Consider the following 15,247-nt stretch of genomic DNA (forward strand, 5'->3'; position numbering starts at 1 on the left):
ACGTCATTTTCTGGAATTTTCCAAGCTGTTTAAAAGGCACAGTCAACTTAGTGTATGTAAACTTCTGACCCACTGGAATTGTGATGCAGTGAATTATAAGTTAAATAATCGGTCTGTCAAACAATTGTTGGAAAAATTACCTGTGTCCTGCACAAAGTAGATGTCCTAACCGACTTGCCGAAACTATAGTTTGTTAACAAGACATTTGTGGAGTGGTTCAGCAACGACTCGGTGAAACAGAAGATTACAGTTTTTGCAAAAATCGTATTATTATTTGTATTTATTTTTAAAACTACGTTATAGGGAATTGTAGGGATTTGTGAATTATTATTTTATGTTTTAAATCAACTTTGAATTCAGGCTATCACTCACTGTTTTTGACACCACAAGTCCCCCAAATAATGATTGCCTGTTCAATGTGTAAATGATTTAAACTGTTTGTGTTTGATGTTGTCATGGCGACTGGAAATGTGTGTTGATTTCCTGGTGTCTCTCAGGAAATATGGTTTTAAACCTCAATGAGACGAACCTGGTAAAAATAAAGATTTGTATTTATTTAAAAAAAAAACATACTGCTTTTTCAGCCAACTCCTAGGTCCTCTGATAGTAATTATCCCATGGGAATCAACATGTTAAAAAAACAACTTTATTTAACTAGGCAGAGATCTAAAGAGGACAGCCCCCCCCTCCTTGAGGACCAATAGAGATAAAAAGAGGACAGCCCCCCCTCTTGAGGACCAACAGAGATCTAAAGAGGACAGCCCCCCCCCCCCCCCCCCCGAGGACCAATAGAGGTGGAAAGAGGACAGCCCCCCCCCCCTTTGAGGACCAATAGAGATCTAAAGAGGACAGCCCCCCCCCCCCTCCTTGAGGATCAATAGAGATCTAAAGAGGACAGCCCCCCCCCCCTCCTTGAGGATCAATAGAGATCTAAAGAGGACAGCCCCCCCCTCCTTGAGGACCAATAGAGATCTAAAGAGGACAGTCCCCCCTCCTTGAGGACCAATAGAGATCTAAAGAGGACAGCCCCCCCCCCCCCCCTTGAGGATCAATAGAGATCTAAAGGAGGACAGCCCCCCCCCCTCCCTTGATGACCAATAGAGATCTAAAGAGGACAGCCCCCCCCCCCTTGAGGACCAATAGAGATCTAAAGAGGACAGCCCCCCCCCCCCCTTGAGGATCAATAGAGATCTAAAGGAGGACAGCCCCCCCCCTCCCTTGATGACCAATAGAGATCTAAAGAGGACAGCCCCCCCCCCCCCCCCCCTTGAGGACCAATAGAGATCTAAAGAGGACAGCCCCCCCCCCCCTGTTGAGGACCAAAAGAGATCTAAAGAGGACACACCCCCCCCCCCCCCCCTTGAGGACCAATAGAGATCTGAAGAGGACAGCCACCCCCCAACTTGTTCCAATCACCTAATCCTGATCTTCAGTTTAGAATGACATTTGATGAATCAGCTGTGTTTGCTACGGATGGAGAACAAGTGTGACACCAAATGAGTCCCTTGAGGACTGGGGTTTCCCACCCCTGAACGACAGCCCCCCCCCCGAGGACTGGGGTTTCCCACCCCTGAACGACAGCCCCCCTTGAGGACTGGAACTACAGCCCCCCCCCCCCCCCCCTTGAGGACTGGAACTACAGCCCCCCCCCCCCCCCCTTGAGGACCAATAGAGATCTAAAGAGGACAGACCCCCCCCCCCCCCCCTTGAGGACCAATAGAGATCTAAAGAGGACACCCCCCCCCCCCCTTGAGGACCAATAGAGGTGGAAAGAGGACAACCCCCCCTCCCCCCTTGAGGACCAATAGAGATCTAAAGAGGACAGCCCCCCCCCCCTGTTGAGGACCAAAAGAGATCTAAAGGGGACACCCCCCCTTGAGGACCAATAGAGATCTGAAGAGGACAGCCACCCCCCAACTTGTTCCAATCACCTAATCCTGATCTTCAGTTTAGAATGACATTTGATGAATCAGCTGTGAACCCAAACCGGCTGCACGCCTGCGCCATGGTGTGCCATGGTGTGCCATCGTGCGCCATCGTTTGCCATCGTGCGCCATCGTGCGCCATCGTGTGCCATCGTGTGCCATCGTGCGCCATCGTGTGCCATCGTGCGCCATCGTGCGCCATCGTGCATAAATGTATTTTGTCCCCTACATCAAACGCGATCACGACACGCAGGATAAAATATCAAAACAAACTCTGAAACAATTCTCTTAATTTGGGGACGAAAAGCATTAAACATGTACGGCAATTCAGCCTTCCTTGCTGTTGCTAGATTATTTGTCCTATTTAGCTAGCTTGCTGTTGCTAGATTATTTGTCCTATTTAGCTAGCTTGCTGTTGCTAGATTATTTGTCCTATTTAGCTAGCTTGCTGTTGCTAGATTATTTGTCCTATTTAGCTAGCTTGCTGTTGCTAGATTATTTGTCCTATTTAGCTAGCTTGCTGTTGCTAGATTATTTGTTCTATTTAGCTAGCTTGCTGTTGCTAGATTATTTGTCCTATTTAGCTAGTTTGCTGTTGCTAGATTATTTGTCCTATTTAGCTAGCTTGCTGTTGCTAGATTATTTGTCCTATTTAGCTAGCTTGCTGTTGCTAGATTATTTGTCCTATTTAGCTAGCTTGCTGTTGCTAGATTATTTGTCCTGTTTAGCTAGCTTGCTGTTGCTAGCTAATTTGTCCTGGGATATAAACATTGTTGGGTTGTTATTTTACCTGAAATGCACAAGGTCCTCTACTCCGACAATTAATCCACACATAAAACGGTCAACCGAATCTTTTCTAGTCGTCTCTCCTCCTTCCAGGCCTTTTCTTCTCTTGACTTTATATTGCGATTGGCAACTTTCATAAATTAGGTGCATTACCGCCACTGACGTCGTTCGAGGAGATGGAAGAGGCAGGACTTGTAGCGTGATCTGCGTCAGAAATAGAACTGACTTCTATTTTAGCCCTCGGCAACGCAGACACTCGTTGGCGCGCGGGAGCAGTGCGGGTGCAATAGTTGAATAATATAGATTTCTAAATTTATTTTGCAACGCGAGCGGTGTAGTCTGCCTTGTTAGCGTCAGGTGATTACCACATAGCGTGGGCTTTATGGTACAGCAGTTCACACCAGTTCACAAAGAATTAGCTTCAGACTTCTCAGAAAAATAAAGTCTGGATTATTCTCAAGCTCACGTACAGTAATCCTGATTACTTCAGCCCTCTCACTCATTTTGATGAACTAACAAGGTTTAAGACAGAAACACCAAACACTTCCTAGATCACGTTGGGGCTGACCCAAAACGTGGTCAACAGCCCTGTCCCCAAGTACCCTTCTAATATACTATATAGCTCTGTCCCCATATACCCTTCTAATGTGGTCAACAGCTCTGTCCCCAAATACCCTTCTAATGTGGTCAACAGCTCTGTCCTGATATACCCTTCTAATATACTTTATAGCTCTGTCCCCAAATACCCTTCTAATGTGGTCAACAGATCTGTCCTGATATACCCTTCTAATATACTATATAGCTCTGTCCCCAAATACCCTTCTAATATACTATATAGCTCTGTCCCCAAATACCCTTCTAATATACTATATAGCTCTGTCCCCAAATACCCTTCTAATGTGGTCAACAGATCTGTCCTGATATATACCCTTCTAATATACTATATAACTCTGTCCCCATATACCCTTCTAATATACTATATAGCTCTGTCCCCAAATACTATTCTAATATACTATAGCTCTTTCCCCATATACCCTTCTAATATACTATATAGCTCTGTCCTCAAATACCCTTCTAATATAATATATAGCTCTGTCCCCAAATACCCTTCTAATATACTATATAGCTCTGTCCCCAAATACCCTTCTAATTTACTATATACAGTGGAGCAAAAAAGTATTTAGTCAGCCACCAATTGTGCAAGTTCTCCCACTTAAAAAGATGAGAGAGGCCTGTACTTTTCATCATAGGTACACGTCAACTATGGCAGACAAAGGGAGAAAAAAAATCCAGAAAATCACATTGTAGGATTTTTAATGAATTTATTTGCAAATTATGGTGGAAAATAAATATTTGGTCAATAACAAAAGTTTCTCAATACTTTGTTATATACCCTTTGTTGGCAATGACAGAGGTCAAACGTTTTCTGTAAGTCTTCACAAGGTTTTCACACACTGTTGCTGGTATTTTGGCCCATTCCTCCATGCAGATCTCCTCTAGAGCAGTGATGTTTTGGGGCTGTTGCTGGGCAACACAGACTTTCAACTCCCTTCAAAGATTTTCTATGGGGTTGAGATCTGGAGACTGGCTAGGCCACTCCAGGACCTTGAAATGCTTCTTACGAAGCCACTCCTTCGTTGCCTGGGCGGTGTGTTTGGGATCATGCTGAAAGACCCAGCCACGTTTCATCTTCAATGCCCTTGCTGATGGAAGGAGGTTTTCACTCAAAATCTCACGATACATGGCCCCATTCATTCTTTCCTTTACACGGATCAGTCGTCCTGGTCCCTTTGCAGAAAACAGCCCCAAAGCATGATGTTTCTACCCTCATGCTTCACAGTAGGTATGGTGTTCTTTGGATGCAACTCAGCATTATTTGTCCTCCAAACACGACGAGTTGAGTTTTTACCAAAAAGTTATATTTTGGTTTCATCTGACCATATGACATTCTGCCAATGTTCTTCTGGATCATCCAAATGCTCTCTAGCAAACTTCAGACGGGCCTGGACATGTACTGGCTTAAGCAGGGGGACACGTCTGGCACTGCAGGATTTGAGTCCCTGGCGGCGTAGTGTGTTACTGATGGTAGGCTTTGTTACTTTGGTCCCAGCTCTCTGCAGGTCATTCACTAGGTCCCCCCGTGTGGTTCTGGAATTTTTGCTCACCGTTCTTGTGATCATTTTGACCCCACGGGGTGAGATCTTGCGTGGAGCCCCAGATCGAGGGAGATTATCAGTGGTCTTGTATGTCTTCCATTTCCTAATAATTGCTCCCACAGTTGATTTCTTCAAACCAAGCTGCTTACCTATTGCAGATTCAGTCTTCCCAGCCTGGTGCAGGTCTACAATTTTGTTTCTGGTGTCCTTTGACAGCTCTTTGGTCTTGGCCATAGTGGAGTTTGGAGTGTGACTGTTTGAGGTTGTGGACAGGTGTCTTTTATAGTGATAACAACTTCAAACAGGTGCCATTAATACAGGTAATGAGTGGAGGACAGAGGAGCCTCTTAAAAAAGTCTGTGAGAGCCAGAAATCTTGCTTGTTTATAGGTGACCAAATACTTATTTTCCACCATAATTTGCAAATAAATAGATTAAAAATCCTACAATGTGATTTTCTGGATTTTATTTCCTAATTTTGTCTGTCGTAGTTGAAGTGTACCTATGAGGAAAATTACAGGCCTCTCTCATCTTTTTAAGTGGGAGAACTTGCACAATTGGTGGCTGACTAAATACTTTTTTGCCCCACTGTATCTCTGTCCCCAAATACCCTTCTAATATACACTGCTCAAAAATATAAAGGGAACACTAAAATAACACATCCTAGATCTGAATGAATGAAATATTCTTATTAAATACTTTTTTCTTTACATAGTTGAATGTGCTGACAACAAAATCACACAAAAATTATCAATGGAAATCTAATGTATCAACCCATGGAGGTCTGGGTTTGGAGTCACACTCAAAATTAAAGTGGAAAACCACACTACAGGCTGATCCAACTTTGATGTAATGTCCTTAAAACAAGTCAAAATGAGGCTCAGTAGTGTGTGGGGCCTCCACGTGCCTGTATGACCTCCCTACAACGACTGGGCATGCTCCTGATGAGGTGGCAGATGGTCTCCTGAGAGATCTCCTCCCAGACCTGGAGTAAAGCATCCTCCAACTCCTGGACAGTCTGTGGTGCAACCCTTCTAATATGGTTGGTGGATGGAGCGAGACATGATGTCCCAGATGTGCTCAATTGGATTCAGGTCTGGGGAACGGGCGGGCCAGTCCATAGCCTTCCTCTTGCAGGAACTGCTGACACACTCCAGCCACATGAGGTCTAGCATTGTCTTGCATTAGGAGGAACCCAGGGCCAACCACACCAGCATATGGTCTCACAAGGGGTCTGAGGATCTTGGTGTTCTCTGGCAAATGCCAAACGTCCTGCACGGTGTTGGGCTGTAAGCACAACCCCCACCTGTGGACGTCGGGCCCTCATACCACCCTTATGGAGTGTTTCTGACCGTTTGAGCAGACACATGCACATTTGTGGCCATTTTGCAATCATCTGTCTGTCTTGCATAGATTGTCAACAATCCAAAAAAGGATTGTGCCAATGACGAGGCCAAGCTGGCCTGACCCTTAGAACATTCTGCATACTGATTAGTTTACTAAAGAAAAAATATATTGTCTAGGGGAGGTCATTTTGCAGGGCTCTGGCAGTGCTCCTCCTGCTCCTCCTTGCACAAAGGCAGAGGTAGCGGTCCTGCTGCTGGGTTGTTGCCCTCCTCCGGCCTCCTCCACGTCTCCTGATGTACTGGCCTGTCTCCTGATGTACTGGCCTGTCTCCTGGTAGCGCCTCCATGCTCTGGACACTACGCTGACAGACACAGCAAACCTTCTTGCCACAGCTCGCATTGATGTGCCATCCTGGGTGAGCTGCACAACCTGAGCCACTTGTGTGGGTTGTAGACTCCGTCTCATGCTACCACTAGAGTGAACGCACCGCCAGCATTCAAAAGTGACCAAAACATCAGCCAGGAAGCATAGGAACTGAGAAGTGGTCTGTGGTCACCACCTGCAGAACCACTCCTTTATTGGGGGTGTCTTGCTAAATGCCTATAATTTCCACCTGTTGTCTATCCCATTTGCACAACAGCATGTGAAATTTATTGTCAATCAGTGTTGCTTCCTGAGTGGACAGTTTGATTTCACATAAGTGTGATTGACTTGGAGTTACATTGTGTTGTTTAAGTGTTCCCTTTATTTGTTTGAGCGGTGTATATCGTCGTCTAGAAAAAAAACAACGCGCTGGACGTAATAATGACATCACCGACGTTTCCATAGTGATACTAGTCCCCTCCCAGTAGGGCGTAAGCCAATAGGAAGCTGGTGGTGGTGGTCAGGTAGTGATGATGGTGTTGAGGACCAGGTTGGGAATGAAACCAGGACATCGGAGGTCAACACCTCTACCCTCTATCTGTTTCTCCAGCACACTGTCCACACAAAGCCTCATGTTACTAATGTGTTGTTGGAGTCTACTTCCTACTCTCTACCTGTTAGTCCAGCACACTGTCCACATAGAGCCTCATGTTACTAATGTGTTGTTGGAGTCTACTTCCTACCCTCTACCTGTTAGTCCAGCACACCGTCCACACAGAGCCTCATGTTACTAATGTGTTGTTGGAGTCTACTTCCTACCCTCCCTAATTGACGAAATGTTGAATTGTAAACGGATGTTTGAAAACTAATTAAAAAAGATGGGAAGTCAGATCAGGTGAAACCAGGCTGGATAGGATGACGTAAGGGTTTTGGGATCGAGATCAGGCCTAGTTAATTACTTCATTAGGATTCCCATTATCTACTCCACACGCTGTAGCTAATCTTGCTGGGGTCAAGAACCCCTGCTGGGCATCAATGATGTGAAAAGCAGGACGGTTTCCTGTGACCTTTCTCTTTTATGCCCATTATTCTACACTTCCTGTGTCCCACAAAACAAACATACAGCAGAACCTCTTCAGGTTAGTTAAACCCCCTGAGACCAGAACCTCTTCAGGTCAGTTAAACCCCCTGAGACCAGAACCTCTTCAGGTCAGTTAAACCCCCTGAGACCAGAACCTCTTCAGGTCAGTTAAACCCCCTGAGACCAGAACCTCTTCAGGTCAGTTAAACCCCCTGAGACCAGAACCTCTTCAGGTCAGTTAAACCCCCTGAGACCAGAACCTCTTCAGGTCAGTTAAACCCCCTGAGGACCAATAGAGATCTAAAGAGGACAGCCCCCCCCTCAGTGTCTGGAAACACTGAGGTGGGCAACTCCAGTCCTCGAGGGCCTGATTGGTGACACAGTTTTACCCCCAGGTCCCCAGCTAACACACCTGACTCCAATAATCACCTTATGCTAATCTTCAGTTTAGAATGACATTTGATGAATCAGCTGTGTTTGCTACGGATGGAGAACAAGTGTGACACCAAATCAGGCCCTCGAGGACTGGGGTTTCCCACCCCTGAACGACAGCCGTTGGCAGGCAGGTGATTACCACATAGCGTGGGCTTTATGGTCCAGCAGGTCACACCAGTTCACAAAGAATTAGCTTCAGACTTCTCCGAAAAATAAAGTCTGGATTATTCTCAAGCTCACGTACAGTAATCCTGATTACTTCAGCCCTCTCGCTCATTTTGATGAACTAACAAGGTTTAAGACAGAAACCCCAAACACTTCCTAGATCACGTTGGGGCTGACCCAAAACGTGGTCAACAGCTCTGTCCCCAAATACCCTTCTAATATACTATATAGCTCTGTCCCCATATACCCTTCTAATGTGGTCAACAGCTCTGTCCTGATATACCCTTCTAATATACTTTATAGCTCTGTCCCCAAATACCCTTCTAATGTGGTCAACAGATCTGTCCTGATATACCCTTCTAATATACTATATAGCTCTGTCCTCAAATACCCTTCTAATATACTATATAGCTCTGTCCTCAAATACCCTTCTAATATACTATATAGCTCTGTCCCCATATACCCTTCTAATATACTATATAGCTCTGTCCCAATAAACCCTTCTAATATACTATATAGCTCTGTCCCCATAAACCCTTCTAATATACTATATAGCTATGTCCCCATATACCCTTCTAATATACTATATAGCTCTGTCCCCATAAACCCTTCTAATATACTATATAGCTCTGTCCCCATATACCCTTCTAATATACTATATAGCTCTGTCCCCATAAACCCTTCTAATATACTATATAGCTCTGTCCCCATAAACCCTTCTAATATACTATATAGCTCTGTCCCCATATACCCTTCTAATATACTATATAGCTCTGTCCCCATAAACCCTTCTAATATACTATATAGCTCTGTCCCCATATACCCTTCTAATATACTATATAGCTCTGTCCCCATATATCCCCACACAGACTGGTACAGGATGACAGACTAACCCAGGTTTATCCCCACACAGACTGGTACAGGTATGGATGACAGACTAACCCAGGTTTATCCCCACACAGACTGGTACAGGATGATGGACTAACCCAGGTTTATCCCCACAGACTGGTACAGGATGATGGACTAACCCAGGTTTATCCCCACACTGACTGGTACAGGATGACGAACTAACCCAGGTTTATCCCCACACAGACTGGTACAGGTATGGATGACAGACTAACCCAGGTTTATCCCCACACAGACTGGTAAAGGTATGGATGACAGACTAACCCAGGTTTATCCCCACACAGACTGGTACAGGATGACAGACTAACCCAGGTTTATCCCCACACAGACTGGTACAGGTATGGATGACAGACTAACCCAGGTTTATCCCCACACAGACTGGTACAGGTATGGATGACTGACTAACCCAGGTTTATCCCCACACAGACTGGTAAAGGTATGGATGACAGACTAACCCAGGTTTATCCCCACACAGACTGGTACAGGTATGGATGACTGACTAACCCAGGTTTATCCCCACACAGACTGGTAAAGGTATGGATGACAGACTAACCCAGGTTTATCCCCACACAGACTGGTACAGGATGACAGACTAACCCAGGTTTATCCCCACACAGACTGGTACAGGATGACTGACTAACCCAGGTTTATCCCCACACAGACAGGTATGGATGACAGACTAACCCAGGTTTATCCCCACATAGACTGGTACAGGATGATGGACTAACCCAGGTTTATCCCCCACACAGACTGGTACAGGATGACGGACTAACCCAGGTTTATCCCCACACAGACTGGTACAGGATGATGGACTAACCCAGGTTTATCCCCACACAGACTGGTACAGGATGACGGACTAACCCAGGTTTATCCCCACATAGACTGGTACAGGATGATGGACTAACCCAGGTTTATCCCCCACACAGACCGGTACAGGATGACGGACTAACCCAGGTTTATCCCCACACAGACTGGTACAGGATGATGGACTAACCCAGGTTTATCCCCACACAGACTGGTACAGGATGATGGACTAACCCAGGTTTATCCCCACACAGACTGGTACAGGATGACGGACTAACCCAGGTTTATCCCCACACAGACTGGTACAGGATGATGGACTAACCCAGGTTTATCCCCACACAGACTGGTACAGGATGATGGACTAACCCAGGTTTATCCCCACACAGACTGGTACAGATGACGGACTAACCCAGGTTTATCCCCACACAGACTGGTACAGGATGACAGACTAACCCAGGTTTATCCCCACACAGACTAGTACAGGATGACAGACTAACCCAGGTTTATCCCCACACAGACTGGTACAGGTATGGATGATGGACTAACCCAGGTTTATCCCCACACAGACGGACTAACCCAGGTTTATCCCCACACAGACGGACTAACCCAGGTTTATCCCCACACAGACGGACTAACCCAGGTTTATCCCCACACAGACGGACTAACCCAGGTTTATCCCCACACAGACGGACTAACCCAGGTTTATCCCCACACAGACGGACTAACCCAGGTTTATCCCCACACAGACGGACTAACCCAGGTTTATCCCCACACAGACGGACTAACCCAGGTTTAACCCAGGTTTAACCCAGGTTTATCCCCACACAGACGGACTAACCCAGGTTTATCCCCACACAGACGGACTAACCCAGGTTTATCCCCACACAGACGGACTAACCCAGGTTTATCCCCACACAGACGGACTAACCCAGGTTTAACCCAGGTTTAACCCAGGTTTATCCCCACACAGACGGACTAACCCAGGTTTATCCCCACACAGACGGACTAACCCAGGTTTAACCCAGGTTTAACCCAGGTTTATCCCCACACAGACGGACTAACCCAGGTTTATCCCCACACAGACGGACTAACCCAGGTTTAACCCAGGTTTAACCCAGGTTTATCCCCACACAGACGGACTAACCCAGGTTTAACCCAGGTTTAACCCAGGTTTATCCCCACACAGACGGACTAACCCAGGTTTAACCCAGGTTTAACCCAGGTTTATCCCCACACAGACGGACTAACCCAGGTTTATCCCCACACAGACGGACTAACCCAGGTTTATCCCCACACAGACGGACTAACCCAGGTTTAACCCAGGTTTAACCCAGGTTTATCCCCACACAGACGGACTAACCCAGGTTTATCCCCACACAGACGGACTAACCCAGGTTTATCCCCACACAGACGGACTAACCCAGGTTTATCCCCACACAGACGGACTAACCCAGGTTTAACCCAGGTTTAACCCAGGTTTATCCCCACACAGACGGACTAACCCAGGTTTAACCCAGGTTTAACCCAGGTTTATCCCCACACAGACGGACTAACCCAGGTTTAACCCAGGTTTAACCCAGGTTTATCCCCACACAGACGGACTAACCCAGGTTTATCCCCACACAGACGGACTAACCCAGGTTTAACCCAGGTTTAACCCAGGTTTATCCCCACACAGACGGACTAACCCAGGTTTATCCCCACACAGACGGACTAACCCAGGTTTAACCCAGGTTTAACCCAGGTTTATCCCCACACAGACGGACTAACCCAGGTTTATCCCCACACAGACGGACTAACCCAGGTTTAACCCAGGTTTAACCCAGGTTTATCCCCACACAGACGGACTAACCCAGGTTTAACCCAGGTTTAACCCAGGTTTATCCCCACACAGACGGACTAACCCAGGTTTAACCCAGGTTTAACCCAGGTTTATCCCCACACAGACGGACTAACCCAGGTTTATCCCCACACAGACGGACTAACCCAGGTTTATCCCCACACAGACGGACTAACCCAGGTTTAACCCAGGTTTAACCCAGGTTTATCCCCACACAGACGGACTAACCCAGGTTTATCCCCACACAGACGGACTAACCCAGGTTTATCCCCACACAGACGGACTAACCCAGGTTTATCCCCACACAGACGGACTAACCCAGGTTTAACCCAGGTTTAACCCAGGTTTATCCCCACACAGACGGACTAACCCAGGTTTAACCCAGGTTTAACCCAGGTTTATCCCCACACAGACGGACTAACCCAGGTTTAACCCAGGTTTAACCCAGGTTTATCCCCACACAGACGGACTAACCCAGGTTTATCCCCACACAGACGGACTAACCCAGGTTTAACCCAGGTTTAACCCAGGTTTATCCCCACACAGACGGACTAACCCAGGTTTAACCCAGGTTTAACCCAGGTTTATCCCCACACAGACGGACTAACCTCAGGTTTAACCCAGGTTTAACCCAGGTTTATCCCCACACAGACGGACTAACCTCGGCACACTGGACCTTAGCGATGTATCCGTTGTTCTGGAGCTCCATCCAGTTCGCCTCGAACAGCTTGGGCCCAATCAGGAAGTTGAGATCAACGATCTTGTCGTCCTCTCGGACCAGCGTAGCGGTCAGACCCAGCTTACAGTGGGCCTGGACAATGGTCAGAACCCGACGGAACATCTTAGCTACACGGGGGGGGGGGAGACAACGCGGACATTATTAGATAAATGTTTTGGAAACATCACAGAAGTGAGAAACAGATTTTCTGGTGTTCTGTCAGTTAAACTCCTGAAGTTTAACTGAAAATCCCGTCTTCTCATAAAATCGACTGTAGCGTCTTGGGCCCTCGTCTGGAGTCGGTTCAGCCGATCTGACAACTTCTGTCTGTGGCGTCTTGGGCCCTCGGTTGAGCCGATCTGACAACTTCTGTCTGTGGCGTCTTGGGCCCTCGGTTGAGCCGATCTGACAACTTCTGTCTGTAGCGTCTTGGGCCCTCGTCTGAAGTCGGTTCAGCCGATCTGACCACTTCTGTCTGTGGCGTCCGAACGGTTTGGGATACACATTAATACGACCCCTTGTCAGGTATCCTCCCCCTCACCCGTCACCGTCGTTACGCGCGCCCGTCACCGTCGTTACGCGCGCCCGTCACCGTCGTTACGCGCGCCCGTCACCGTCGTTACGCGCGCCTGTCACCGTCGTTACGCGCGCCTGTCACCGTCGTTACGCGCACCCGTCACCTTCGTTACGCGCGCCTGTCACCTTCGTTACGCGCGCCTGTCACCTTCGTTACGCGCGCCTGTCACCATCGTTACGCGCACCCGTCACCTTCGTTACGCGCACCCGTCACCTTCGTTACGCGCGCCTGTCACCGTCGTTACGCGCACCCGTCACCTTCGTTACGCGCGCCTGTCACCATCGTTACGCGCACCCGTCACCTTCGTTACGCGCACCCGTCACCTTCGTTACGCGCGCCTGTCACCGTCGTTACGCGCACCCGTCACCGTCGTTACGCGCGCCTGTCACCTCATCAGACTCACCTGGACTCCATCACCTGTCTGGTTACCTTCCTTGTATCGGTCCCTTTGGTTCCTTCCCCGGGCTTCTATTTCAGTTTCATGTCTGTTGTTCGTGTTTCCTGTTTGTATTATGTTGTGTTTATTTATTAAATGATTCACTCCCTGAACTTGCTTCCCAGGGCACCACGTTACAACCCCTCTGTGTAAAGGTGCGACTGTCACCAACACGTACAGGTCGGTTGTTTTGACTCATCTGAAGGTCCCCCGGTACCCGTCGGAAAAAATTATAATATACTGTTTATGGAGACGATTTAGTGACAAAAAATAAGGGGGTTAAATACATTCTTGATCCTTCTTTATCTCTCAGATATAGATATATCAGACATCTCAATACAACTCTAACCCCGCGTAACCCTAAACTCTCCTAACCAAAACCCCTTAACCTCTGACCCCTTACCACAGAGAGATAGACATACTCACCAGGGATGGTGTGGACTAAACGTAACCCCTCCTAACTTAACCATGGACCCCTGACCCCAAAGACTCACCAGGGATGGTGTGGTCTAACCCTAACCCCTCCTAACTTAACCATGACCCCTGACCCCAAAGACTCACCAGGGATGGTGTGGACTAAACGTAACCCCTCCTAACTTAACAATGACCCCTGACCCCATAGACTCACCAGGGACGGTGTGGACTAAACGTAACCCCTCCTAACTTAACCATGACCCCTGACCCCATAGACTCACCAGGGATGGTGTGGTCTAACCCTAACCCCTCCTAACTTAACCATGACCCCATATAGACTCACCAGGGATAGTGTGCACCTCATCCAGGATGATGAGACCCCACTCCTGGGACCTCATCCATTCCATCACTCTCTCTGCCTCCCAAGACCTCTTGGTGGTGTGTCCCAACATGCTGTACGTACTGATGGCCACCGAGCAGCCAATCGGCTTCCAAAACAAAAAAATGTAACTTCATTTAAAAGTGCATTTTAAAACCGCAACACACTTTGAAACTAAAACAATAACTTGAAATTTATAAATCAAAGCAAACAAGAAGCAGTAAAAAGAGACCATTATACAAAACACAGTGGCTGTTGAAAGTCCGAGTTGAGAAGGGGGATTTTAAAAAGCTCAAAACACAGTGGCTGTTGAAAGACCGAGTTGAGAAGGGGGATTTTAAAAAGCTCAAAACACAGAGGCTGTTGAAAGTCCGAGTTGAGAAGGGGGATTTTAAAAAGCTCAAAACACAGTGGCTGTTGAAAGTCCGAGTTGAGAAGGGGGATTTTAAAAAGCTCAAAACACAGTGGCTGTTGAAAGACCGAGTTGAGAAGGGGGATTTTAAAAAGCTCAAAACACAGAGGCTGTTGAAAGTCCGAGTTGAGAAGGGGGATTTTAAAAAGCTCAAAACACAGTGGCTGTTGAAAGTCCGAGTTGAGAAGGGGGATTTTAAAAAGCTCAAAACACAGTGGCTGTTGAAAGACCGAGTTGAGAAGGGGGATTTTAAAAAGCTCAAAACACAGTGGCTGTTGAAAGACCGAGTTGAGAAGGGGGATTTTAAAAAGCTCAAAACACAGTGGCTGTTGAAAGTCCGAGTTGAGAAGGGGGATTTTAAAAAGCTCAAAACACAGTGGCTGTTGAAAGACCGAGTTGAGAAGGGGGATTTTAAAAAGCTCAAAACACAGAGGCTGTTGAAAGTCCGAGTTGAGAAGGGGGATTTTAAAAAGCTCAAAACACAGTGGCTGTTGAAAGTCCGAG

General features: G+C 47.1%; 1 protein-coding gene across 3 annotated transcripts in view; it reads right to left on the reverse strand.

The window, feature by feature from the left end:
- Nucleotides 1-15,247, reverse strand: part of LOC118936674 (general transcription and DNA repair factor IIH helicase/translocase subunit XPB) — a 59,635-nt gene that overhangs the window by 25,863 nt on the left and 18,525 nt on the right. For all 3 annotated transcript variants that reach the window (XR_016488232.1, XM_090207010.1, XM_090207011.1), the window contains exons 9-10: nt 14,296-14,440; nt 12,469-12,653 (exon numbers count right to left, since the gene is read on the reverse strand). Coding sequence is in view for 2 of the 3 variants with exons in the window: in XM_090207010.1 (XP_090063136.1) it covers nt 12,469-12,653; nt 14,296-14,440 (330 nt within the window). In the remaining variant the exon portion in view is untranslated. The remainder of the gene's footprint in view (nt 1-12,468; nt 12,654-14,295; nt 14,441-15,247) is intronic.

This window comes from Oncorhynchus mykiss, chromosome 18 (genome assembly GCF_057628025.1).
Source record: "Oncorhynchus mykiss isolate SJ-2025 chromosome 18, ASM5762802v1, whole genome shotgun sequence".
NCBI lineage: Eukaryota > Metazoa > Chordata > Actinopteri > Salmoniformes > Salmonidae > Oncorhynchus > Oncorhynchus mykiss.